Below are 18,833 nucleotides of genomic sequence, written 5' to 3' on the forward strand. Positions count from 1 at the left end.
ATTTATTCTGAAATGTTGTGTATATTTATTATATTAAATTAATATGATGAATGAATATCAATATTATTGTTTATTTGATTTTAAAAAATAATAAATGAATATGAAATAATGAAATAAAATAATGAAGACAATGAAATGATAATGAAATAGAATAATCTAATATTGAACAAATCAAATAAAGAATATATTGAATATATCATTATTGTTACTTTATTATTTATTATTTCAATTATTAAATATTAATAAATTATTATTCATGAATATTTAATTGATATTTTACAATTTCATTTTCATTTTATTTAATAAATGAAATATAAATAATAAATGAATGAATAATAATTTAATATATGAAATAATAAAAAGAAAGATCAATAATAAATAAATATGATGTATTTAATACATAATATAATTTATTATCAAATATAATAATATCAAATGATGAATTATTTTTATTTCAAAATATTTTGCATCAATAAAATATGTTGCTAAATATTTTGCATCATTAAATTTTGCATCATTAAATTTTGCGCTTTTTTTATTTGTTTCAATAAAATTTGCATCCTTTATTTTTTCATTCTTTTCTTCTTTTAATATCTCTTTTGTTTTATTACACTTTATCTTCTTTCTTTTTATATTCTCTCCTTTCTACTTTTATTCTTTCTTCATCTTCTTCTACTTTTTACTTTCTTTTTATTCTTTTTTATCTTTCTCTTCTTTTTTTTCTATTATTTCTTTTTTTTCGTTGCCTTATTTATCTATTTTATTTTTATGTTGAATAAAATATGATAAATAAATATAAATCATCAGTAATATATCAAAATGATACAATTACATATTGTAAATAAATGAAAATAATAAGAAATGAAATAAATAATGAAATATCATATATTTAAATGAATAATAAAATAAATGAAAATATAATAAAAATATTATTATTTTTATTTTATCAAATTATCATTGTTTTATTTCATTTCATATTTATTATCATTATAATTTAAACTGATTAATATTGTTATTTCTTATTATTAATAAAATAAAGAATATAATTATATTTATATTGATTCTTCATTATTATTCATTTCTATTTCATTATTCTTATGATTTATTTTATATTTGAATGAATTAAATAACAAATATTATATGAATTAATACAATAAAAAAGAAGAATATAAAGAAAATACAGAAGAGAGAAATGAAATAATATTTAAATTAGATAAGAAAGAAGAGTAAAAAAAGAATAAAATTATTACAAAACAAATATAAAGAATGAAATATCATTTAATAAGAGATGAAATATCAATTCAACATATTGAAACAAATAAATAATATGAAATAAATTAAAAATGAATAAACATAAGATAATAATAATTAAATAGATGATGAATGATTTTATTATATTTCATTCATTTGATATTTCATTCTTTATTTTATTATCATTTAATTTGTTTATGATGTATTTATTATCATTTAAATTATAAAATGAAATTTGTTTTTATTCTTTAACAATTCAATTATCTTATTTCTTCATAAAAATATTCTTCAAAGCAATATTCTGGTATTGATTTATTCTTCTTTAATTCTTCTTCACATCCACATCCATAAAAACATCCATTTCTAAATGATGTAATTGATGATGGTATATTAATTGATATTAATGATGTACATTTATAAAAACATCCACCTCCTATTTTACTAACATTTGTTGGTATATTAATTGATGTTAGTGATGAACATCCATAAAAACAATAATTTCCTATTTCACTGACACTTGTTGGTATATTAATTGTTCTTAATGATGAACATTCACAAAAACACCAATATCCTATTTCAGTTACACTTGTTGGTATATCAATTGATTTTAATGATGAACATCTAGAAAAACAACAATATCCTATTTTACTAACATTTGTTGGTATATCAATTGTTCTTAATGAATAACATCCATAAAAACAATAATCTCCTATTTTACTAACATTTGTTGGTATATTAATTGATGTTAGTGATGAACATTCACAAAAACACCAATATCCTATTTTGCTTATACTTATTGGTATATCAATTGATTTTAATGATAAACATTCTTTAAAACAATAATCTCCTATTTCAGTGATTGATGATGGAATAATAAATTCATTAATATCTTTCTTTTCAATATGCTTTCCATTTATCATTTTTAAATTCTTTGGTATTTCAATACTAATTAACACTGGCTCATTCATAAATATTCTTTCTTCACTTATATATTTCACATCTTCTATATTAATTGATGTTAATGATGAACATTCTTCAAAACATCCATTTCCTATTTCACTTATACTTGTTGGTATATTGATTGATTTTAATGATGTACAATATTTAAAACACCAATACTCTATTTTACTAACATTTGTTGGTATATTAATTGTTTGTAATGATGAACATCCAGAAAAACAACAATATCCTATTTTACTTATACTTATTGGTATATCAATTGTTCTTAATGAATAACATCCACAAAAACATTTATCTCCTATTTCACTGATACTTGTTGGTATATTAATACTTGTTAATGATGTACATTGATAAAAACATTCATTTCCTATTTTACTTACACTTGTTGGTATATTAATTGATTGAATATCATTACATCTATAAAAACAATTAATTCCAAGTGAATTAACTTCTATTGGTATTGTATTTCCATATTCTTCTCTATCATATATTGTATATTCGATATTTTTATATTCATTCTTTTCTTTTTTCTCTTCTAAATATCTTGAATAACTCACATCATACCATATTACGTATTTAAATATTTTTCCATCTTCAAATATTTTATCATATCCATTATAAATATGAAATGTTTCAATATTAGGAAATAATTTTCTTGAATATTCATTCAATGGAATTGGATTAAAATGAAATCGTTCCATATTTCCTCTAAATCTTTTAATTCCAATTTCTAAATTAATAAAATCATTAATATCTTCAAAATACTTCGAGACAATCATTATTTCATTATATCCTAATTGCATTCTTTCTTATTATTTTATTATTTATTAGTTCTTCTTTTATTTTTAGTTTGAACTTAATTTATTTTTAAGATAACCGTCATTCATTTTTTCTTTTTATTCTTTTAATATAAATTATTAATAACAAATAATTTCTATTTCAATAAATTATTATTTATTATTTATTTGATGAATATGAATAAATAAAATATCATAGAAATGAAATATTACAAATGATAAATATTCAATTAATAAATATATTAATAAATTGATAATATGAATAATAAAGAAATGAATAAATCAATGAATGTAATGTATTTATTTCTATCTTTCTTTATTTCTATCACTTCAATTTTAGAAAAAGACAAAAAAGATGCATTACAGAAGACACCACAAAAAATATAGAAAAACAAATAACCAAAGAAGAAGAAATTCACATCAACCAAGAAATATAAATGATAGAAGAATGAGTGAAAATAGGTATTATCTGTATTGACAGAGATACATGAATAATCACACTAACCATTACAATAATAATTATTACCATAAATATCACAATATAGATGATACAAATTATTTCACTCATCACTTCATTCATAATCATCGTCATAAACACTTTAATAAAAATTTCAATAGAAATAAACAATACTATCATGATAGAAACAAATACCATAATAACACACAAAGAAGATATATACAATATCAAAATAAGAAACAAAACAGAAAATAAAGAAAAGAAATGATTGAAATACAAAACCAAGAATATTGGAAAAGACTCATTGAAGAAGAAATTAAAATACTTACACCACAAGAAGTAGAAGAAATTAAAAATACCAAGATTAAAGCATATACATCATCAACAATATAGAGGAGATGGTATTTTTCTTGCACGAGAAAAAACAATCAGAATAGAAGAAGAAACTATTAGTATGATGATTGAAGAAGACAATAATCAGTACAACCCAATTGAGATTAAAGACAATAGAATATACAATAACTATTTAATGAGTATTGAAAGTGAAGAAGACGATGATAAAGAGTTTAATAAAAAGAAAAAGAAGAGACTGGTAGAAAAGGAAGAAAACAAAGAATTTAATAAAAAGAGTAGAAGAAATAGAAAAGAAAGTGGAGGAGGATATGAAAGAGAAAGAAGAAATGAAAAAGGAAATACAAATAAAAGACCAAACCATAAAAAAACTAACTAAGGATATTATGGCATTAAAGAAGAAGCATGAGAATGAGATAAACAAAAAACCACGAGTGTGATAAAAATATTCAAATTCAATGCTGAATCTGAAAGGAAAAGGTCTGAAGTAAATAATTTAACACAACAATTATTATTCATGAAAGATAAATTATCTAAATTACAAAATGAAAATACACAAGAAGAAAAGAAGAAAGAAGAGATAAATTACAATATAACAGACTCATCTGAAACACAGATTGTGAATGACCTCTCCCCTAATGTGGTAGTAGCTGATGAAATATCATCAAGTGAAGATGATCTTCCAAAAAAGAAAGTTAACGCAGAAATCAATTGAAGAAATGGATATTCAGCATAAGAGGAACACCACATTTGAATTAGACAATCAAAAAAACGGGGGAAGCAAACAGATAGAGAAGAAGAAAATTTAACACTTTATAAATGTTTTGCTTTGAAATTATTTGAAAGAAAATTAAGATGTCAATTAAAAGAAGAAATAATAGAAAGATTAATACAAGAATTTGAAATTAAAGTAAATGATATTAATGAATATAAAGAAATAATAAAGAAGACATTTAAAATAAAGAATGAAAATAAAAGAGAAATAAATAGAATAATGGAGGAAGAAATAATAAAACATCAATGGAAAGATAATGAATTAAAAGAAATAATAACCAAAATGAACAATAAAGAAGAAATAGAAGAAGAGGATATAATGAAAATATTTAAAGAAGAAGAAATGAAAGAACAAGAAGATGTACAATTTATTAACTATTATTACAATAAGAAGAAAATACATCAAATAATTAATATTATTAATAAAAATGAAATAATAATCAATACATTAGATGATTATTATCATTATATTAAATCTGTAGCTTCCACTATTAATATTATTAATAAAAATGAACAAGAAAGAAGTGGAAAGAAAAGTATAGAAAGGATATTACAATCAAAAATATGTAGAATAAGAGATTTACTTAATAATAAACAATATATGAAATTAAAAAGAATATTACATATTAAGAAATATGATATATATCATATTAAAATAAAAACAAATAAACAAATAAACTATTATAAATACCTCCGAAAGATGAAAAGAATAGAAATAGAAGCAAGAAAGAATAATTTGAAAAGAATAAGATGGAATTATAAAATGATGAAATATTGAAAAAGGAAATATCTAAATAAATCTAAAGAAGATGAATATCCAGATAATATCTCCACTATTAATTTCTGGAAATGAATCTATGAAACTAATACTAATATAGATTTCCTGAATATTAATTTATATGAAATATTAAATGAAAATAGAATTAATAATAGAATATCAATAATCACTCCCAATGAACTAGTTTGTGCTATTAAATTCGTTGCAAACTGGAATGCACCGGGAGTTGATAAAATACAAGGATTTTGGATTAAATATTTAGAACAACCAATGAAATATTTATTAAAATTATTTAATGAATGGTTAAACAATCCTAATGAAATACCTCTCACTTTATTCAAGGAAGAACAATATTAATATATAAGAAAGGAGATAAATTAGACCCACAGAATTACAGACAAATAACTTGTTTAAATTGTCTGTTAAAAGTATATCCATCATTATTAAAGATGAAAATAGAAAATCAATTGATGTTAAATCAAATTGAAAAACAATTATCATTAAATCAAATTGGATGTAAAAATATACATATGCATCAAAAGAATGATTATTATATAACACTATAATCATTCAATTATTATTAAAGACTAAATGGAAGTGGGTAGAAACATATTATGACGTCTCCAAAGCATATGATAGTATTAATCATCAATGGATTAAACAATGCTTAATTTATTTTAATATCCCACTAGTAGTAATTAATAGTATATTGTATATATTAAATAATACATGTCTTAATTTGTATTACAATCAAGAAAGAGTGGGTATAGTTAATGTAGAAAGAGGAATAATACAAGGTGACAGCCTATCTCCACTTTTATTTGTATTATCTATTGATATATTATCTAAACAACTAGATAAACAAATAAGCAAATTAAATATTAAAATGAATGGAGAAGAAAAACAAATCCAGTTAAATCACATATTGTATATGGACGATTTAAAGATAATGAATAATAGCCTCGATGAAATGGAAAAAGCCCACAAATTAACTAAAGAAATATTTAATGCAATATGATTAAAAATTAATGTAGAAAAGAGTTTGATAATGAATAATATTAATAGTCAAATAAATGGTGAATTAGCTGAATTACCAAGAGTAACTAATGATAATCCTTATAAATACCTTGGTATTGAAATAGGAGATAAAGTAAACATCAACAAATATTGTACAAGAATATTAAATGATATATCTTCTATTTTATCATCATTAAATACTATGAAGTACAGCAGCCTCAATACAATAAGAAAGATTAATAGTGATATAATCTCCAAATTAAGATATGGATTTTGTATTGTCCCATGGAAACTAGAAGAGTTGGAGAAGATAGATAAACAAATAAGAAATTCATTAATACAACTCCAATTATATAGTAGAAATATCCCAAAAAGTAGATTATATGTTAAAATAAATGAAATGGGATTAGGATTAATGTCAGCAAGAGATGAATGTGGTAAAGAATTATTAAGAATATATTTAAAATATAAGTGGAAATCAAACACAGGAATAGGAGAAATGATAGATGCAATAAAAGAAAATCCAAATGGAATAATTAAAAGAATGAAGAAAGCATTTGGTAAGAAGATTAATTTTAACGAATTAATGAATATAATAGAATTAAATGAAAGAAAACACAATGTAAAGAAAGTGTTTGAATGGGTAAATAATGAATTAAATGATAATTAAGTGAATGGAAAGAAATATGGTGAATATATAAGATGTACAAATGGCACTTTCAATGATAAGAAATTAACAGTAACCACATGGAGGTCATTAAATATAAAAAGAAATGCATTCCTCCAAATAATAAAGATGCAAGAAGGAGTAAGTATGACAGGAAATATTAAATCAAAAATACTCAAAATGATGATTTAAAATATTGTAAACATTGTCCTAACACAATTGCATCTATTAGTCATATCTTGTTAGGATGTAATGAAAAAGAATCAAATATTAAAACATGATTATGTTTGTAAACAAATATATAAACAGATATTAATTACACATTTTAATGAATTTGATGTTATTGATTTTAATAATCCTCCTAAATGTATTAATAATGATGAAATAGTCATAGCTTACAATAAAGATTTATTTGTTAGTGACAATTCATTTCAATGATAGAAGACCAGATATATATTATCAAAATATGAAAGAAAATGATATATTATAGATGTTGTTATATGTCAAGATAATAATTTAGAATTAAATTATATTCATAAAATAAATAAATACAAAGAATTACAAGAGAAATTAAGAAACAATAGAGAAATAATATATTTAGAAATAATACCTGTAATATTATCAATAAATTGATTAATACACAAAGAATCAGTAAGAAGATTACAATCACTGAAATTACAATTAGACTTTTCCAAAATCCTACGAACAATTATTATAAAAAATATGAAAGACTTAATGTTTTATACATTCAATTCTGACAGCACATTAGAAGAAGAATAATCTAATGCGAGCATGTTAGAAATGAACTCTATTACACCAATAGAGCATAATGAAGAAACTGAAATAAACACTTCACAATAATCATAAAATCCAATAATGGATATATCTATTAATTTCTATTATCTTATTCATTTGATTCATAATGAATTAATTCAATGAAATAATACAAATAAATTGTTTATTCATTTTATCTTATTTCTCTTTTATTCTTATTTCTTTTATTATTTATTAAAAACACCATCATTGGGTGTGAATATTTCAAATGAAATAAAATAAATCATCATTGAATTATATCCATTTTTATTTCACCATTTCATTCATTGTCAGATGAACAAAATGTTCATATTCTTCATTGATTTGTTTTTATTCTTTTTTATTTCATTTTCAATTAATTCCAGATTGAATCATTTCATTTCAATTACTATGATTCGTTTTGGTGTGAAACGATATTTTCCACAAAGTGCATTTGATATTCCTTTATAATCAAATGAAGATGGATTACACCATGATTTTGTTTTATCACTTTCTTTACCAACAACAATATCACTTAATCCAAATGAAAACAAATAAACATCTGATTGATTATATAAATAAAATGAATATTGTTGTTGTTTAATATCAAATTTCATCATTCCTTCAATTCTTCCATTTGAATCTAATGAAAATACAAATGATTTTGAATCATATATCCATTCATCAACTTTATCAATTTTAGAATTAACATATCCTCCAAATTTATTTCCTTCTTCATCTTCAATAATAATTATTATATGTTCTTTATTCTTTATTTAATTCCTTTTATATTGTAGTTCTATTCATCTTTATCTCTTTCATTTCCAGTGTTGGGGGTTTTCTATTTCTCCTTTCTTCTTCTTTTTTTTTTCTTCTTCTCATTGTATTTATCTCATTTCTTCATTTCTTCTCATTAGATTCTTTTATATTTCTCTTTCGTTCTTCTGCTTTTCTTATTATTTATTTTTCTATATCATTTCCTCATTTCAATTAACTTAAATCTTTACTTCTTTCCCTATTTTAATTAATGTTTATTCTTTTATGCTTTTCTTCATTTCATTTTGTAGTATTTCTCTGTGTTTCTTTCTTGATTTTTCTTTCATTAATTTTCTTCTTCTTATATCATCATTTCTTCCTTTTATTCATTCTCCATTCTAATTTGCATCTTCATGTATTTCTCTTTCTTTTTACTAATTCATATTTATTATTAATATGATTAGTAGTATCATCAATTGTTTGTTGAATGTTTGGAAGTGTTTTTACTACTTCTATAAATAATTAAGTGTTTTTGTTTATTAACTCTTCATTTTATTGCTTAATTCGTTAAATAACATTTATAAAACATATCAAATTATTTATTGTTTCATCATTTCATCGTTATATTAATTAGTATTTCTTTTATTCTTTAAATATATTTGTTATTTGTTATTTATTTGTTATTTTTTATTTTATGTTTTATTCTTCATTGTTGTTATACTTTCAATTACTTCTATTCTTATTTTCTATCAACTTTTTATGTAACACGTTATTTCTTTTTCTTTTATTATTTTATTTCTTATCTTTACTGTGCTTTTCTTTCCTTTCTTTTTATTATTTATTATTCTTCCTTTTCTACTTTTTATTCATCTCCTTCTTTGGTGTATTGTCTTTCTTCTGTTCTTTTGTTTTACTTTTTGTTCGTTGACTCTCCATTTCTTTAGTTTTGTTGAATATGATTTTCTTTTCTTTACAACAAACAAAAACATAGTCAGCAACAAATCAATAAAATTTGAGATAAATTTTACAATGAAAAAAAACCTAAAACAAAAAAAGAAAAAGAAAAGAAAAAATAAAGAATGGAGGAAGTTACAACGGACAATGCAATGATAATCGAAGAAGATGCTATTGAAGGACTTCATTTATTTGGAGATAAAAAAGAAATGACATTATTTAAACATTTAAATAGAACACATACAAAGATAGGAGAAAAGATGATAAAAGAATGGATTAAACAACCGTTGATAGACAAAGACAAGATAAATAAACGATTAGAATTAGTCGAAGGGTTTTATGACAATTCAGGGATTCGACTAAAAATCAAAAATGAAGAATTAGCAATAATACCAGACTTAGAGAAATTAATAAAAGGGATAAATAAAAGTGATTTAGAAAGTATTGTTAAATTATATGAAGCAGTAAGAATTAGTAAAAATATTAAAGAAGAATTAAAAGAAATGAATAATAAAAGTATAGAAAAAGAAATAATAGAACCATTAGAAAAAATAACTGAAGAAATGGAAAAATTTGAAGAAATGGTAGTAACACTTATTGATATTGAAGAGACACAAAATCACGTATTTAAAATAAGAGAAGATTTTGATGAAGGGCTTCAAAAAATAAGAGAAAGTCATAAAAAAGTAGAAGAACTTTTTGAAAAGTGTTTAGAACAAGCAGCAAATGACCTTAATATTAAGACAGATAAAATTAAAATTGTTGAACATAACAATAATTTAATATTAAGAGTATCTAAAAGTAATGAAAAAGAAGTTAAAAAGAATAAAAAATATACTATTATTCAAACACTTAAAGGAGAATGTAAATTTACATTTAAAGAAATGCAAACACTTAATGTTAAAAGAGATAAACTTAAATTAAAAGAAGAAGAAATTAATAAAAAGTTTATAGAAGAAATAAATAAAGTAGTAGAAGGATATAAAGAAAAGTTTCAAGAATTAGAAAATATGATTGGATATATTGATTGTATTCAATCGTTTGCAACTGTTTCTATTGATAATAATCAAGGATATAGTAAACCAACAATATATGAAAGTGAAAAAGGAATAATTAAAATTATAAAAGCAAGACATCCATTAATTGAGAATAATAGTATTAATTCATTTATTGAAAATGATATTGATATTGATAGAAAAGAAACAAGATTTCAAATTATTACAGGACCAAATATGGGAGGAAAATCAACATATTTAAGAATGATTGGATTATGTGTTATTATGGCACAAATTGGAATGTTTATTCCATGTTCAGAAGCACATATTTCTATTTGTGATAAAATAATGTGTAGAATAGGAGCAGGAGATAATATTGTTGAAGGAATGAGTACATTTATGTCAGAAATGAAAGATACATCAGAAATTATTAAAAAATCAACAAAAAATTCATTAGTTTTAATAGATGAATTAGGTAGAGGAACATCAACATATGATGGATTTGGAATTGCTTGGGCAATTTCAGAATATTTGGCTATTGACATTGGATGTTATTGTGTTTTTGCAACTCATTTTCATGAAATTACAGGATTAGAAAAAAGAGTAACTGGTGTTATAAATAAACATGTTGAAGCTGATATTATTGATAAACAACTTGTATTAAAATATAAAATTAATAATGGAAGTACTGATCAAAGTTTAGCAATTTATGTTGCTGAATGGGCTGATTTTCCTCATGAAGTTGTTGAGTCTGCAAAAAGAAAAGCAAAAGAACTTGATTTAGACCAACCTGATTCTAAAAGGAAAATTGAATTATTCACAAATAAAATCCCTCTTTTAGATGATGAAATTCCTCAAATTACTTCTGAAGATATTCTTAATGGAAAGTCAATTATTTCTCAGTTTATTCATGACTATAAATCTACTCCTTCTGATCAACTCATTTCTCTTCAAAATAAATATCATCAACTCCTTCTTTCAAATCCTTTTTTAAAACAACTTGAACTTATTTCACTAAAATAAAATTTATTGTTTCTTTAGTGTATTATTTTTTGGTTTTATTATATTCTTTTTGATTTCTTTACAACATCTTTTCTTTTTTTGTGTGTGTGTATTTCTTTGTTGCTTCCATAGTATATTTGTTCTATCTTTTTATTTGATTTACATATTGTTATATCATCGATTTTCTTTATCTATGTTCATTATCATTTCTTATTTCTTCTTTGGTTAGTTCAATCTTTGTTTTTGTTCATTTATTCTGATGATCTCGTTATATTTCTTTCTTGTTTTTATTATTCTTTTTTTTTATTTTCTTTTTCTATTTGAATAGTTTTGGTTATTCTTAGAATATGTATTGAAAGAATGAGTGTTTAACATCATTGTTTATACAAACGATTGTTTTGGTTGTGAGTTAGTTGTATTGATGATAAACACTTTGATCTTTTATTCTTTCATTGGAACATTTATTATTAATTTTAATGTTGTGCATTGAAATTGATAATCAATAATTAAAGTATTTGTAATCTAAAACATTATTTATTGATTATTTCCTTATTATAAGGATATTCATTCCATTTATGTTTGAATAAATATCATTATATTCATCTTTTTATTATTTCTTTTATTTGTTCTAATCTTTTGTTCATTCACTTCTAATATTTATTGTTTTTGAATACAATTAAAGTTGCACAACATTAAGTTGATTATGATTTTCTTTTATTATTATTCTTACAATTTCATCTATTCTTATTCTTTCTTTTGGTTCTTGTTGCCATGACTTTTCAATAACATCTTTAATATCTTCTTCTACTTCTTGTATTATGACTGGTCGATTACCTGTTGATATAAATTCTGCTAGTTTCCAAGGAAATTTAAATTCTGATTTAGGAAATGGATCTTGCCATGTGATGATTTGTAACATTGTTATTGAAAATGAATATATATCTGATTGCATTTTGTAATGTTGATGATTTAATACTTCAGGTGCCATGTATTTTGGTGTTCCTATTCCTTTTGTGAATGTCATATTTGTCATCATCATATTAATATTTCTTGCACTTCCAAAATCCGTTAATTTACAATTAACTTCAATATTATCATCAAGTGATACAACAAGAAAATTATCTGGTTTAATATCTCGATGTAATATTCCATTTGAATGAAGATATGAAATTCCTTTTGCTCCATCTATCATAAATTTGATTCTTATTTTCTTTGATATTTCTGTGATGTTTCTTTTATTCATTATATCTTGTATTGATCCATATTTTGCAAACTCTGTTACCATACATATTTTATTAGGAATAAATACTGCTCCATAAAATTGAATGATATATTCATCTCGAAATTTATCTAACATTGCTACTTCTTTCTCAAATTCTTTCTTTTTATCTTCACTTTCTTCAACTTGTTTCATTTTCTTAATTGCTACTTTATTTCCTCTAAATTCTCCAACATAAACAATTCCAAATGATCCTTCTCCTATTTTCTTTTCTTCTTTTATTTCATCAGGATCAAGTCGTGTTGATATTTCTGTTTCTCCTTCAATAGAAATACTTTTGATTGTTTCTTCTTGTGCTTTATTAAGTGTTTTACTAATTATCATTATTTTATCTTTGATTTTAGTTGTACATTTGATTGTAATGAATAATTCAAATTCACATGCATATCCTCCTTCAATTGTAATGACATTTGGGTTTATTCTAATTGAATATTTCTCATTTTCTTCTTTACTACTTATTTGTATCTTCATCTTCTCTTTCTTTGAATTTCCAATACAAATCAATTCTCGTATTTCTTCATTCACTTTAATTTCTTCTCCTTCTTGAAGTTCAATTTCTTTCTTATTTGATAATATCCCATCTCCAAGTGATATGAAATTGATATTTGATTGTGTTATTTTGAATATTGTTTTGGTTTGAAATGAAGTGTATATTCTCTTTATTATTGGTGTTTTTTTTTCTTATCCTTTTATTCATTTCTTTTTCAATTATTTTTGTGTTTTATTTTATATTTTAAACTAATCACATATAATGATTGTATTGAAAATCATGAATAATTTGAGATGACCTATCAATGTGTTATTATTATGAATATTATTTAACACTAATAACAATTAGTTATAATAGAAATAAAGTAAAAGTGTTAATGAGATGAAGATGTAGTATTTATAATGAATATTGTTAATAAATTTAGAAATAACAAAATTCATTCAATTAAATTAATAAAAATGTGATGAGAATAGAAAGAATAACAAATACACATGATGTACCATCAATACTCTTTTGATTATTTATGTCATTATCTGTGCTATTATCTGTTTCACTTTCATCGTTGTTTGATTGTTTAGTATCTGATTCTTTATTTTCATTTTTGTTTGGTTCATGAGTTTTTTCATCTTCTGGGTTGTTGTTTGTTTGTTGATTATTGTTATTCTTTTGTTGAGAATCATTATCTTTCTTTTCTTGTTTGTCTTTTGCATCATCTTGTGTTTTTGGTATTTCATTATTTTTATTATCACCATTTTCTTGTGTTTTTTCTGACTTTTCTTTTTGTTGATTTCCTCCTTGAGTTGATGGTGTTTGTGTTTCTGATTGTTTTTTGTCTTTTTGTTTTTTATTTTCTTCTCCTTGTGATGATGGGTTATGATCTTTTTGTTGTTGTTTTGTTTTGTCTGAATTTTCTGATTGTGGTGCTTTTGGTGTGCTTGACTTTTGGCTTTCTGTTTGTTGTTTTGTTGTTTCTGCTGATGTTGTTTCTTCTGTGGTGATGTCTTTTGGTTGTTTTTCTCCTGTTGTTGAATCAACATCTGATCCTTTTGTTTCTTGTGTTTCTTTTGGTACTGCCTGTTCACTTGTAGGTACTGCTTCTTTTGTTGATTGTGTTGATGTTGGTTCTTCTGCTCCTTTATCCGTTGTAAGTTTCTCGTCTACACCAGTTTCACCTTTTAAATGTATATTATGTAGATTAAACAGTCTTTTGTGTTGTTTTGAATATATTTGTGTATGTATTACTTTTGTATTGTTAATACTCTTTGTTCCACTTGTAATTACAATAATCAATAGAAATGTAAGCATTGAATGAAATGTATTTAAGTTATTCTCTTTAAATATACTCTCTTCTTTTTCTATTATTTTCTTTTATTTTTATTTTATTTCATAATGACTCAATCATTTCATTCTTCATTTCATCATATTGTTGTATTATTGTATTTTGAACTTCAATGATAAATAGAATGAAATGAAATATTAAATTAAAATTCATTTCATTTTTATAATTTATTCAACAAAATTAAATAAACATTAAATTTAATAAATAAATCATAAACAATAATAACAACAATGAATGAAATGAATAATAATTTCAATTCATAATTCAAATCATTATTATTTTAAGAATATATTCATCATTATTCATATTATTTTCTTATTTTATTCGATTCATATTTCATTCTAATATTAACTTATTTCTATTATTTTCGTATTGATTTGATTATTCTTTATTTATGTATTTATTTTATCTTGTTTCTATCACTTGAATTGCCTTGTTATATTAAAATATTATTATTTCTTCTTTATTCTCTTAATTTATTTCTTTATTGTTCACATTTCATTTCTTATAGAAAATAAAATAATAAACAATATAATTATGCCATTATTAATTTGAATAAATTGGAATCAAACATTATTTAAATATAATATCATCATTATGTAATATATTAATTATATTTATTCTTTTATCTTCTTTATGTTCATCGTTTTCATTCATCAATCTTTTATTTTATCGTTTAATGATGTTGTTAATGTATAAGTTATTCTATTACAGTATAAATCATAAAATATTTTTTATTTGTTAGATATAAAATATATAACCAAATTAAGTTAATGATTACAAGTTACTGATACTAATATGTTTGAAGTGAAGAAAATTAAAACAATACATAATATTTAGTGATAACAATTGAATAAATAGTATCAAAAAAAAATAAAATATATTAAAAATGGATAAAATGAAATAATAATATACTATAAACATCATAGTAATAATTTAACAATCAATGAACATAATTCACACTAATAAATTAATGAAGTTGAAATAATTTAAGAATAAATAATGAATAATTTTAAAGATTACTAAAGAATAAAAAAGAAAATATGATGATGATGAGATTAAATCATAAATATGATAAGTTCAAATCATTAAACATAATATAAAAAGAAGAATAAGAAAGTAAATAAAGAAATAAAAGAAATAGAAAGACAATACAAATAAAGAATGATAAAAAGAAGAATTGAAAATATAATAGTGAAATATTTTAAATTAAGAAATAAAGAAAAAGAAATAAAGAAAAAGAAAAGGGATATATAACAATAAAAAATCCAAAAATAAAAGAGAAGGAAAATAAAATCAAATAAACAAGAAGCGGCTGTAGTTTTACGTGTAAAACACTTATTTGTAATTTAATAATTATGAAATACTAAGTTAAATTAATAAGAGTCGTAGGATCGAAACCTGCCAGTCGCCAACATTTTTTTAAATTAATGAAAAAAAGATATTAATTACAATAAACATAAATAACAAATTTAAACAAAATAGTTTAATGATAGAACTAACTTCTAAATATTAGATTAATTAAATCAAATGTTAATAGGTTTATCTTCATAATTTCTACATTTTAACTCATTATTTATTAAATTGTTGGTTCTTGGTTCTTGTTGGTTGTTATATTTTATATTTCATTTTATTCTTCTATTTCTTATTTATTTCATCATTATATCTTCTTATAAAATTATGTAATTCCTATTTCATTATTTATCATTACATTAATTCTTTTCTTTCTTGAATTTTAATCCAATTCTTTTTATTTCTATTCTATTTCTATTCTATTTCTATTTATTTCTCTATCTTATTTTAATTCTCTTTCATTGTTCTTTTAATTATCTTGAATATTCATTTAAATGTTTTGGATTAAAATGAAATCTTTCATCATTTCTATTAATTCTTCTATTTCATATTTCTATTTTAATACTATCATTTATATCATTAACATATATTGATGTCTTCATTATTTCTTTATATCTTATTTCTTTATTCTTTTCTTTTATATCTCATTGACAGTATTATTAAAACTGTGTTTAATAAAATTATGAATTTCTCTTTAATTAAATAATCCTGGTTTTGAAAGGCATTAACATTAGTGATTGTTCTTGAGAATACAACAAATGAGAAGAAACAGAAGAAATATAACTAATTTGAATGAATAGTTTACAAAAATCTTCATTTAATGGGATAATATTATTTAGATTTAATTTGTTAATTTATCATTGAAATAATTCACTCTTCATTATTTCATTTTCTAGTTCATTTCTTCAATAAGATTTATCAATTTATTTCATTCATATTTCAGTCACTTTTATTAATATTCATGTTCTTTTGTTGATAATTAATAAATAAATAAAAAGAGAATAAATCAATAAAATAGAAGATGAATGAGAAATTAAAAGATACAAAAGTGAAAAATATAAAGATACGAAAGAATAAAAAATAAAAGAAGGAATAAAAACAACCAAAAGTGAAATAAATCCAGAATAGTTCTATGAAGAAGTAGAAGAAATTGAAATATAAAAGATAAATGGTTAATAATAAATATACAACCAGATCACAATATAAATGATAGAGATGAATAGAGAATATATACAATGATGAAATTAAATAATAAAGAAATAATAAATAACATACAGAAAAAAAGAAGAATAATAAATGAATAAACATAAGTAAGAAATCTAATAGATATAAAAGATGATATTAAGATATGCAAATAATAATAAAGTAAAATGATAAGAAGAAATAAAAAGAATAGAAAGAAGAAATAATTATAGAATAATAAAATCATAAATTACTCATAACACTTTATTTCCATTATTTTAATTAACTGAAGATTATATGTATCTTATCATGGCAACGAAAAAAAGCAAATAATTGAAAAAGAAGAGAATGAATGATATAAAAGAATAAAAAGAAAGTAAGAAGTAGAATATGATGAAGAAAGAATAAAAGTAGAAAGGAGAGAATATAAAAAGAAAGAAGATAAAGTGTAATAAAACAAAAGAGATATTAAAAGAAGAAAAGAATGAAAAAATAAAGGATGCAAATTTTATTGAAACAAATAAAAAAAGCGCAAAATTTAATGATGCAAAATTTAATGATGCAAAATATTTAGCAACATATTTTATTGATGCAAAATATTTTGAAATAAAAATAATTCATCATTTGATATTATTATATTTGATAATAAATTATATTATGTATTAAATACATCATATTTATTTATTATTGATCTTTCTTTTTATTATTTCATATATTAAATTATTATTCATTCATTTATTATTTATATTTCATTTATTAAATAAAATGAAAATGAAATTGTAAAATATCAATTAAATATTCATGAATAATAATTTATTAATATTTAATAATTGAAATAATAAATAATAAAGTAACAATAATGATATATTCAATATATTCTTTATTTGATTTGTTCAATATTAGATTATTCTATTTCATTATCATTTCATTGTCTTCATTATTTTATTTCATTTATTATTTTTTAAAATCAAATAAACAATAATATTGATATTTATTCATCATATTAATTTAATATAATAAATATACACAACATTTCAGAATAAAGAATGAATAATTAAGAATGGAAATATTGATTATATTCGATAATTTATTCAACATAAAATCAATAAAACATATAATTTGATAATACACAAATGAAATAATAAAGAAATATACAATACTCAAGAACTAATAAAAAGAAATAAAAAGAATGAATGAAAATAAAATTGATAAATAATAGAAGAAAAAAATAGAAACAACAACGAAAAACAAATAATATAAAAAGAATATAAATATATAAAAGAATAAAAATAAAGTAGAAGAAGAATATAAAAATAATAAATCACAAAGAGATGATAAAAGAAGAAAAGAAGAAATAAAAAGTGTATTTTTATTGTAAAAATTAGAAATATTCAATAACAAGTGTCTAATTTAATGATGTAAAATGATTAACAATATTTTATTAATGAAAAATATTTTACTCTTTTTTATGTTTATTATTTATATGTATAATTTAAACATGATGTTTATTATATATTCAATCATATGTGTTATGTTATTATAACATATAATAAGTGATAAAATATAAATGAAAATGATATGAATATATAACATAGATAGAATATAAAACAAAAGAATAATAAGAATAAATGATAAATAA

The 18,833-nt window shown here is 21.3% G+C and overlaps 4 protein-coding genes across 4 annotated transcripts, besides 1 other annotated feature; 1 reads left to right on the forward strand and 3 right to left on the reverse strand.

The window, feature by feature from the left end:
• Positions 1-1,511: 1,511 nt before the first annotated feature.
• On the reverse strand, positions 1,512-3,014 carry EHI_123820 (uncharacterized protein; the record flags this gene model as incomplete). Its single annotated transcript, XM_642858.1, has 1 exon — positions 1,512-3,014. The coding sequence occupies one exon, from the start codon at positions 3,012-3,014 to the stop codon at positions 1,512-1,514; it is 1,503 nt and encodes a 500-aa protein (XP_647950.1).
• A 347-nt stretch (positions 3,015-3,361) lies between these two features.
• Positions 3,362-7,947: a repeat region.
• A 1,732-nt stretch (positions 7,948-9,679) lies between these two features.
• Positions 9,680-11,572, forward strand: EHI_123830 (DNA mismatch repair protein Msh2, putative; the record flags this gene model as incomplete). Its single annotated transcript, XM_001914097.1, has 1 exon — positions 9,680-11,572. One exon carries the CDS (start codon positions 9,680-9,682, stop codon positions 11,570-11,572), a length of 1,893 nt encoding a protein of 630 aa, XP_001914132.1.
• A 655-nt stretch (positions 11,573-12,227) lies between these two features.
• On the reverse strand, positions 12,228-13,301 carry EHI_123840 (tyrosine kinase, putative; the record flags this gene model as incomplete). The annotated part of the gene is made up of 1 exon (XM_001914098.1): positions 12,228-13,301. The coding sequence occupies one exon, from the start codon at positions 13,299-13,301 to the stop codon at positions 12,228-12,230; it is 1,074 nt and encodes a 357-aa protein (XP_001914133.1).
• A 463-nt stretch (positions 13,302-13,764) lies between these two features.
• Positions 13,765-14,625, reverse strand: EHI_123850 (surface antigen ariel1, putative; the record flags this gene model as incomplete). The annotated part of the gene is made up of 1 exon (XM_001914099.1): positions 13,765-14,625. The coding sequence occupies one exon, from the start codon at positions 14,623-14,625 to the stop codon at positions 13,765-13,767; it is 861 nt and encodes a 286-aa protein (XP_001914134.1).
• Positions 14,626-18,833: the final 4,208 nt, after the last annotated feature.

This window comes from Entamoeba histolytica, genomic scaffold (assembly GCF_000208925.1).
Source record: "Entamoeba histolytica HM-1:IMSS scf_1104750518189 genomic scaffold, whole genome shotgun sequence".
Taxonomy (NCBI): Eukaryota; Evosea; order Mastigamoebida; family Endamoebidae; genus Entamoeba; species Entamoeba histolytica.